The following is a 9,933-nucleotide window of genomic DNA, read 5'->3' on the forward strand; positions in this document are numbered from 1 at the left end:
ATGTTAGGGCGTCGATTTTAGATCCTTCCAGCTTTCTCTTGTGGGCATTTAGTGCTATAAATTTCCCTCTAAACCTCACTTTAGCTGTGTCCCAGATATTCTGGTACATTTTGTCTTTGTTCTCATTGGTTTCAAAGAACTTATTTATTTCTGCCTTAATTTTGTTGTTTACACAGTAGTCATTCAGGAGCAAGTTATTCAGTTTCCATGTTGTTGTGCGGTTTGGAGTGAGTTTCTTAATCCTGAGTTCTAATTTGATTGCACTGTGGTCTGCGAGACTGTTTGTTATGATTTCTGTTCTTTTACATTTGCTGAGGAGTGTTTTACTTCCAATTATGTGGTCAATTAAGTGTGACATGCTGCTAGGAAGAATGTTTATTCTGTTGATTCGGGGTGGATAGTTCTGTTAAGGCCAGCCAGAGAGAAAGAACGGGTTACCCACAAAGGGAAGCCCATCAGACTAACAGCAGATCTCTCTGTAGAAACCCTACAATACAGAAGAGAGTGGAGACCAATACCGAACATTCTTAAATAAAAGAATTTTCAAGCCAAAATTTCATATCCAACCAAACTAAGCTTCATAAGTGAAGAAGAAATAAAATCCTTTACAGACAAGCAAATGCTGAGAGATTTTGTCACCACCAGGCCTGCCTGACAAGGGTTCCTGAAGGAAGCACTAAATATGGAAAGGAAAAACCAGTACCAGCCACTGCAAAAACATACCAAATTGTAAAGACCATCAATACTATGAAGAAACTGCGTCAACTAATGGGCAAAATAATCAGCTAGCATCATAATGACAGGATCAAATTCATATATAACAATATTAACCTTAAATGAAAATGGGCTAAATGTCCCAATTAAAAGACACAGACTGGCAAATTGGATAGAGTCAAGACCCATCAGTATTCAGAAGATTCATCTCACATGCAAAGACACCCATAGGCTCAAAATAAAGTGATGGAGGAATATTTACCAAGCAAATGGAAAGCAAAAAAAAAAAAAAAAAAAAAGGGGGGAGGTTGCAATTCTAGTCTCTGATAAAACAGACTTTAAACCAAGAAAGATCAGAAAAAACAAAGAAGGGCATTACATAATGGTAAAGGGATCAATGCAACAAGAAGAGCTAAATATTCTAACTATATATGCACCCAATACAGGAGACCCAGATTGATAGAGCAAGTTTTTAGAGACCTACAAAGAGACTTAAATTCCCACATAGTAATAGTGGAAGACTTTAACATCCCACTGTCGATATTAGACTGTTCAACAAGACAGAAAATTAACAATGATATTCAGGACTTGAACTCAGCTCTGGACCAAGCAGAACTCTTAGAGTCTTTTTCAACTGAATATACAAAGCCACATTTTTCACAGGAAACACTATTAAGCCAACCAGTTTCCAAGTTGGAAATATGTAGAATAACCCTCTTTACCACGAAGACTTTACAGGTCTGCCTTGATCTAGTTAGCACTGACTAGTAATGGTGGTAGAGTCTTGTACTCCTAAGTGTTTCTAAGAATTCCATGGAACTCCTGTGTTCCAAGTACTGTATGTACTTTATATAATCTTCATAACAGCCCTACAAGCTAGAGGCAAAAGCTTTGGTTCAGTGATGTTACGTACCTTGCCTGAGTTTCTACACTTAGTAAATAGTAGAGCCAGGGCTTGATAAAATTTAGGCAGAGTGAATAATTTATGTGCAATAAGCAGACTATATATTATTATAAACAAGTGTATAAAAGGCTCTCAGTTATCATAGGGAGCAATGTAGTGTAGTAGTTAAGGAAACAAACAATATACTTCTTGGGTTGACAACCTGGCTCTACCACTTGCCAGCGAGGTGAGTTTGGTTGTTAATTAACTTTGAAATGGAAATAATAATAATACTCCCATATTGAATAATTATAAGGATTAAATCAGAAAATTCCTTTTTGGCTCACTGCAAGCTCTGCCTCCTGGGTTCACGCCATTCTCCTGCCTCAGCCTCCCAGCCTGTAGCTGGGACTACAGGCACCCGCCACCACACCTGGCTAAGTTTTTGTATTTTTAGTAGAGACAGGGTTTCACTGTGTTAGCCAGCATGGTCTTGATCTCCTGAACTTGTGATCCACCCACCTTGGCCTCTCAAAGTGCTGGGATTACAGGCATGAGCCACCATGCCTGGCTGAGAAAGTTCTTATAAGGATGATGTGCCTGACATGGAAAAAGGCATATTACATATTACTTATTAATATTATAATGAGGCTGGTACAAGTATTTAAGTGTTCAACAGATGCAGGTTGAATAAATGAATGATATTGAGCAGGCTTGTTATTTTGAACACCTGGAAACCTTGACTGTTTTCATCACCTTCCGGTAGATCTGTAGTTGTAGCTTTGCACTTACTTATATGCTGGTGTGAGTTTTAATAGGGGTGTGTGTTTGCGTGTGTATGCATATGCACATGCCAGAGAGACAGAAAGAAACAATTCAGCTACTTATTCATATAACAAACCACAAGATTCCAGCTCATTTAATAAACAGTGCAATTGTATGGCTTATATATAAAAAAATTATCTGAGCTTTACCTGAATTCTAAGGTGTTTAGTGAAGAATTTAAGTTTTTTTTTTTTTTTTTCAGTTGCAAGATTTAATAGAGTGAAAACGGAGCTCCCATACAAAGGGAGGGGAGCCAAAGAGGGTAGCCATTGCCAGCTCGAATGCCTGGGTTTATATCCCGATCATTGTCCCTCCAGCTGTGCTCTCAGGCAATAGATGATTGGCTATTTCTTTACCTCCTGTTTTTGCCTAATTAGCATTTTAGTGAGCGCTCTTTACTACCTGATTGATCGGGTGTGAGCTAAGTTGCAAGCCCTGTGTTTAAAGGTGGATGCAGTCACCTTCCAAGCTAGGCTTAGGGATTCTTAGTCAGCCTAGGAAATCCAGCTAGTCCTGTCTGTCAGTCCCCCCTCTCAACAGGAAAACTCAGGTGCTGTTGGGGAGGTTGGCCGACGACCAGTCTAACTGCTTCCTGCTGAATTGGGGCATAGTAGGGATTGTGCAGTTGAGATTTTCTCAGGAGGGGTGTCTTCGATGTCATTAACATTAGAGCATGGGCTAGCAGGCCGGTCCAGGGGTCCGTGGTAGGTCTTAGTCATGGGTTGCATCTGGGGCACCATTTGAAGAACGATTTGTAACTTTACAGCTTCGATTCTGGAAGAGACAAACTTAACAAGGAGGTTAAAGGTCCAAAGAGGAGTAACAATATTATAGCTGTCAGAGGTCCTAAGAAGGGGAGAATCCAGGGCATCCATTGGCTGAGGAGGCCCCAGGGCCCAGTGTTTTGAAGCTTCTCTGCTCTACATTGTATTTGATCTCAAATTTCTTTAACTTTCTCAGATTGATTAACTCCAGATTGATTAACTTTCTTGGATTGATTAACTCCGGATTGGTTAAATAATAATAGCATTCTTCCCCTAAAAAAAAACAGGTTTCCCCTCTTTCAGTGGTTAGCAAGTCTAAAGCTCTTCAATTTTGAAGGACTACTGCTGCTAGGGAATTAAGTTGATCTTGCAAGGTGACCAAGGAATCAGTGTCCCGTTCCATGTCACCATTTAGTTCTTGAGATAGTTTATAGTAGAACTGAGTAGAGGTTGTGATACCGCCAATGCCAATACTTGGCCCACCTTGCACTCCTGCTCCAATAACAAAAGGAAGAATGGGTACTGTTTTGTTGTGGGGCTTAGGTACGACATAATTGTATAAATCTTGTTCAGTGTAAATGGTCATGGGGGCACTAAGAGTGAGAGGAAGCACATAGATTCTGAAGAGCCATTCAAACAACGATAGGCTAAGCTACCAAAGACAAAAAATATTCCTAAGGGCAGGCAGACTATTCGTGTGGGAGGAGTTACCCACCTGATGCATTGGGATTTGGTTGTGTCTATAGTATTACTAAATTTTACACAGGTGAGGTTTGAGGTATGGGTTATTTCCAGATTGGAAACAAGAGGTTCTACTAAAATGGAAGTGGTGTTTATTTCTGTGCTGAAGTTGTTCCATTGTTCAGGTACAGGGATTGAAATGTATGACCTGAAGTGCACGGGGAGGCACATCCAACAGTTAGTAGAGTTTTGGGTGGAGACCTCATGGAGCCCAGTGAGGGTGCTATTCAATAGGCTTACAAGGCAAGTATGGGTACAGAGGGTTTCATGTAGTTTTGAGAGATCTAGTCCTTTGTAGGGGCTATGGGTATTATGTACCCTGGTCAGTTGGGAGATTATTTCCTTTACGTGTTTTTCTCTTGCCTGATCTTGAACCCCACCCCCATCAGACATACCTGATCTTGAACCCCACCCCCATCAGACATACCTGATCTTGAGCTCCACCCCCATCAGACATGGGTGAAGTCAGTCCAACAGAGAGTGGCTCCAAGTCCTCCAGGACAACTAGGATTAATCATTTTCTCTGTCTAATAATGAGTATTTGCATGCATGCAAAAAGTGGCAGAGTTATAGCAGTTGCGGGGCATATGGGTGTGGGCGGTGAAGGTGGGGTTTCCCTTAGATAAACTCCTATACGATGGGGCATTAATATTTCCGGGAAGCCGCATTCTCCATAGAAACTCTTGGTAAGGGGAGCTACTGGTTGTACAGTGGCATGGAGGGGGTGCAGTGAGAGTGAAAGGGGGTAAGAAAACAGTAAAGAGAAAAATATGATAAGGGAGGGCCGTGGGGTTTTATGATTTTAGTTACTTTCCTCACGGTTGTCTGACAGCCACAAGTCTCCTTTAGCAGTGAGTATGCCATTCACATCATGAGATGTCCACACAGTAAGATCTCTTTCTTGTATTATTTTAACTGCTTCAGATACTAAAACTGCTGCTGCCACCACTACCTGTAAACAATGAGGCCAACCCTTTGCCACTACATCAGTTTCCTTACTCAGGTATGCCGTGGGTTGCAAGCTCATCCCTTGGACCTGTGCAAGGACTCCTAGAGCTATTTCTGTTTTTTCTGTGACATATAAAGAAAAATCTTGCCCTGTTGGCAAACTTAACACTGGGGCTTGAGTTAGGGCCTTCTTTAGGGCCTGGAAAGCTGCTTCAGCTTCAGGTGTCCATCCTACTAAATGGGTATTGGCTTTCTGAGTTTCCTTAATTAGTGTATATAATGGTCTGGCTATTTTGCCATACCTGGGGATCCATATTCGGCAGAAACCTGTTATGCCAAGGAACCCTCTTAGTTACTTTATGGTTTGGGGATTAGGATAAGCCAGTATAGGCTGGATACATTCCTCACTGAAGGCCCTGGTGCCTTTGGATAATTTTAGCCCTAAGTATTTAACCTGCTGTGAGCAGAGCTGAGCCTTTAGTTTGAAAACCCTGTAGCCACAGGTAGCAAGGAAATTTAAGAGCATTTGTGTGGCTTGATGGCACAAGGTTTCTGAACGGGCGGCTAAAAGTGATTTCATTCACATGCCAAAGGTCAAGAGTGTCTAGGTATGAGAACTGGCTCAAGTCTTGGGCTAATGCCTGGCCAAATAGATGGAGGCTATCCCTGAACCCTTGGGGTAAAACAGTCCAGGTGAGTTGAGACATTGGGTTCAAAGGATCTTCAAAGGCAAACAAGAATTGAAAGTCAGGATGTACAGGGATGCTGAAAAAGGCATCCTTAATGTCCAGGACTGTAAACCACTCTGCTTCCTCTGGTAATTGGGAAAGCATAGTATAAGGGTTAGGTACAGCTGGGTATAGAGGGACAACGGCCTCATTGATAATCCTGAGATCTTGCACTAACCTCCACTGTCCATTGGGTTTCTGTACTCCTAAAACTGGAATATTGCAGGGGCTACTGCATGCTTTAACTAGGCCTTGGGCTTTTAGGTCCTTAATCTTTTGAAGTCCTTGTTGGGCCTCTGGTCTAAGGGGGTACTGCCTTTGGTAGGGAAAGGAGGTGGAATCCTTCAGTATTTTTTTTTTTTTTTGAGATGGAGTCTAGCTCTGTCGCCCAGGCTGGAGTGCAGTGGCACGATCTCGTCTCACTGCAGGCCCCGCCTCCTGGGTTCCAGCCATTCTCCTGCCTCAGCCTCCCGAGTAGTTGGGACTACAGGTGCCCACCACCATGCCCGGCTAATTTTTTGTATTTTTTAGTAGAGATGGGGTTTCACCATGTTAGCCAGGATGGTCTGGATCTCCTGACCTTGTGATCCCCCCGCCTCAGCCTCCCAAAGTGCTGGGATTACAGGCATGAGCCACCGTGCCCAGCCCCTTTAGTTTAACTTGAACAGGATGGGCATTCTTTGCTCATCCATATTGTCCTGTTGCCCAGACTTCAGGATTAATTCCTTCCTCAAGCAGGGGACAACAAATGGGTGTTCTCCTATGTTCAGGTGTATAATCGCCCCTGCTTTTACTAGAATGTGTCTCCCTAACAAGAGAGTGGGGCTTTCAGGAATAATTAGAAAAGCATGTGAAAAGACTAAAGTTCCCCAGTCACAACTTAGTGGCTGGGAGAAGTATCTAGTGACTGGCTGTCCTAGGACCCCTCAGATAGTGACAGATCAGTGACAGTTGTCCGGGACTGAGAAGGCTGTGCCAGTGTCCAGGAGACAGTTAACCTCCTGGCCCTCAATGGTCAAGCACACCCAGGGCACTGTGAGAGTGATGGCATGGGCTGGCGCTTGCCCCGGGCACCCTCAGTCCTGCTGCTGGATCATCTGGTTAGTGGCTTCTGACTCAGAGGACCTTTATTCCCTGGGGCAGTGGGCCTTACAGTGATTCCCTTGACATAAGGGGCATAGATGACGGGGCGGCTTATTTCTACTTGGACAATCTTTTTTAAAGTGTCGCACTGGAAGTGCGACCGCACTGGGAGCAAGCGCTATTAGGCATTCAATTTGCCCAGCTTTTCCCTTTCCCAGAGCCTCCAAAGTCCACTTGCCTGAGGGCCATGACTAAAGTGGTGGCCTTTTTTTGAATCCCATTTGTTCGGTTCTGCCTGCTCCTCCTGATCTCTATTATAAAAAACCGAGGTTGCCAGGTTCAATAGGGTTTCTAAGTTTTGCTCCAGGCCTAAGGAGGACTTTGGAAGTTTTTTTCTAATGTCTGCAGCTGACTGAGTGATAAACTTATCCTTTAAGACTAGTTGGCTTTCAATAGAGTCAGGTGACAGAGAGGTATGCTTTCTCAATGCCTCCTTTAGTCTCTCCAGGAAGGCGGTAGGATTTTCTTTCTTTCCCTGTGTTATAGTGGACATCATTGAGTAATTCATAGGCTTCTTCCTAGTTTTCCTTTGTCCTTCTAGCATGCAAGTTAGCAAATGTCTGTGGCACCAATCTCCATGTTCTGATTCTGTGTCCCAATGAGGGTCTACACTGGGAACTGCCTGCTGGCCTGTGGGGAATCGTTCTCTTTCCTCTGTTGTTATTCTATCATTGACCTGACTGAGATAGTAGAGATCGCCAAACTCTCAGGCTGCAGTTATGGCGGCACTTCTCTCATTTGGGGTTAGTGTCTGATCTAGCAGTAACATTATATCTCTCCATGTCAGATTAAAGGATTGTCCTAACCCTTGTAAAACATCAATATAGCCATCAGGGTTATCTGAGAATTTACCTAGGTCTATTTTAATTTGCTTTAAGCCTGAGAGAGAAAAAGGTAGATGCACTCTGGCTGGGCTGAATTCTCCTCCTCCCACTGCTTGGAGGGGGCAGAATCGGGGAATATTGGCACTCTTTGGTTCATTGTTTACTCCTTTGTCTATCTCCTTTTGGACTGTTTGGGTTGAAGTGGGGTCCTTATTAGTTGGGGAAGGAGTCAGAGAGATGCCGGGGTAGGGAGGTAGATCTGAGGGCTTCCTGTAGGGCACAAATCACACTGTTTACATAATTGCGAGTTGTCTTTTAATGAAAAGAAAGTTTGTACATATGGCACTTCACTCCATTTGCCTCCTTTTCTTCAAAAGAGGTCTAGCTGTAAGATGGTGTTATAATTTATACTTCCCTCAGGAGGCCAGGTTTCTCCCCCTTGAAGAGGGTATCATGGCCAGGAGGTGCTGCAGAAGAATGTAAGTCATTTTTTTCTTAGTATCTGAGGGTCAAATTGGTCCCAATTCTCCAGAATACATCTTAGGGGCGTTTTTGCCTTGGGAGGAACATTTCCAATCACTTTGGAGATCCCTTCCTGGTTGTGGGTTCAGGTCCCTTCATGGTCGCCAAATTGTTACCTGGGGATCCTTGCTCCCAGAGTTCCCAAGATAGTGATGGGCCACTTCCAAAATGGTGGTGGGCTGCTTCCAAGATGGTGGCAAGCCTTGTATTCTCTGACCTGGGGTTCTTGGCCCCACAGATTCCAAGGAATGGAATCTCGGACCATGCAGTGAGTGTTATAGCTCTATTAGAAGCCATGGGTCATGGAAGAGAACCGTGGAACCCAGTGACTAGTGTTCAGCTTGATTAGGATGAACCCAGGCACTTAGCGGTGCAGGAACAATGGCAAGCCTTCAGCCCGATTGGGAGAGCCAACGGGCGCCTGTGCTGGATCAGGAGCACAGCGGACACCCTGCCAGATCCGGAGGGATGGAAGTCAGTTGGGGGTCTGTGACTGCGACAAACAGGAGTGGTGGACAGCAAGCAAAAGCTCAGCTTGAGCCATGACAAACACGGACCAGAAAAGTGCAGTTGCAAGATTTAATGGAGTGAAAACAGAGCTCCCATACAATGGGAGGGGACTCAAAGAGGAATTTAAGTTTTTTAAAACAATTTCACATGCAGAATAGTCATGGTCATGATATTTACATGTCCTGTGTGAGAAATGCATTTGTACTAGGCTTAGTCCTATCTGTTAATGCTTATTGACACATAAAACACTTGTCAAAGGAAGCTAGCATGATTTCTTGTATTACTTATTGCTGTCATTCCTCTGCTCAATTAGTAGTGTCCACGTGATACCCATCTATATTTTGGTACAATCATCTACTAGCTCGGTTGGTGTCCTGTTGCTGCCTAAATTTAAAACAAAAAAGCTAAAATTTTGTAAAATTTCTGACTTTTAATACAGGGAATTGTGTCAGTACTGTATTGTGGGATACCCTACACCTGTGGCTGTCAAACTTTAGCTGCATCAGTATCACCTACAAGACTTGTTAAACATAGACTGCTGGGCCCCCTCTCTGAATTTCTAATTTAGTAAATTTAAAATGTGACCTAAGAATTTGCATTTTGTAACCTCTTCCCAGGTGATGCTGATGCTGCTGGTCTAAAGACCACACTCTGAGAGCTATTATTCTGCACTAAAATTTTATACGGTTCAACTTAAGAGAATATTAAAAAATATTGAGCCTCTTGAACCATACTTGATACCACAAAGATTAGCACTTCACCTTGAAAGAAAAAGTAGAGTCTTGCCTCGGTGAGCCTGGATGGTATTTCTGCCTCTGGATTTCCATATTCTAGAAAATCTGTTTGTCTGCAGTCTACCCTGACTCTGAATTATGATGATCTCAGTGATTTTGATAGTGATGACACTGGTATATGGAACAGGCAGAACTTATAAGGGCCAGGCTCACACATCAAAGTACAAATTTATTTTCATTTCCCATCAACTTTAAAAAATTTATTCAGGGGAAATAATTTTCTCTTTCAAATGAAAACTCAGGCAGGCCTTTGACTTTTGTGTTCACTTTTATTAATAGACAGGTAAAAACACAGTTTGCTTGCTTTTAGCAATTAAAATGTTCAGTCAAAGGTACCCTTCAATTCCCTGAACTGAACTTATAAAAGCTCTTCTCTCCACCGCCACCCCGGCTTTGGTCTGCTTCAGGGAGCAAGTCTGTGAATGAGAAAGTGTGGTTTGGTAACGTAATTTATGTTTCTCGGCCAGGTGCTTCTCCTTTTTCCTTGCCAGCTGCTGCCTTGGGATTCTAGTGGAGAGGGGTGAAATAGGAAGGAAG

At 43.2% G+C, this 9,933-nt stretch overlaps 1 protein-coding gene and 1 pseudogene across 1 annotated transcript; both read right to left on the bottom strand.

Annotated features, from left to right (window-relative positions):
- Positions 1 to 3,003: 3,003 nt before the first annotated feature.
- On the bottom strand, positions 3,004 to 4,654 carry LOC129489218 (syncytin-1-like; the record flags this gene model as incomplete). Its single annotated transcript, XM_063615382.1, has 3 exons — positions 3,004 to 3,231; positions 4,055 to 4,098; positions 4,513 to 4,654. Coding segments are annotated over 3 exons (414 nt in total), but the record flags the coding sequence as incomplete, so codon positions are not given.
- Positions 4,655 to 5,324: 670 nt separating this feature from the next.
- Positions 5,325 to 8,764, bottom strand: LOC134736637 (uncharacterized; annotated as a pseudogene).
- Between the last annotated feature and the right edge of the window lie 1,169 nt (positions 8,765 to 9,933).

The sequence above is a fragment of the Symphalangus syndactylus genome, chromosome 1 (genome assembly GCF_028878055.3).
Source record: "Symphalangus syndactylus isolate Jambi chromosome 1, NHGRI_mSymSyn1-v2.1_pri, whole genome shotgun sequence".
Lineage (NCBI taxonomy): Eukaryota > Metazoa > Chordata > Mammalia > Primates > Hylobatidae > Symphalangus > Symphalangus syndactylus.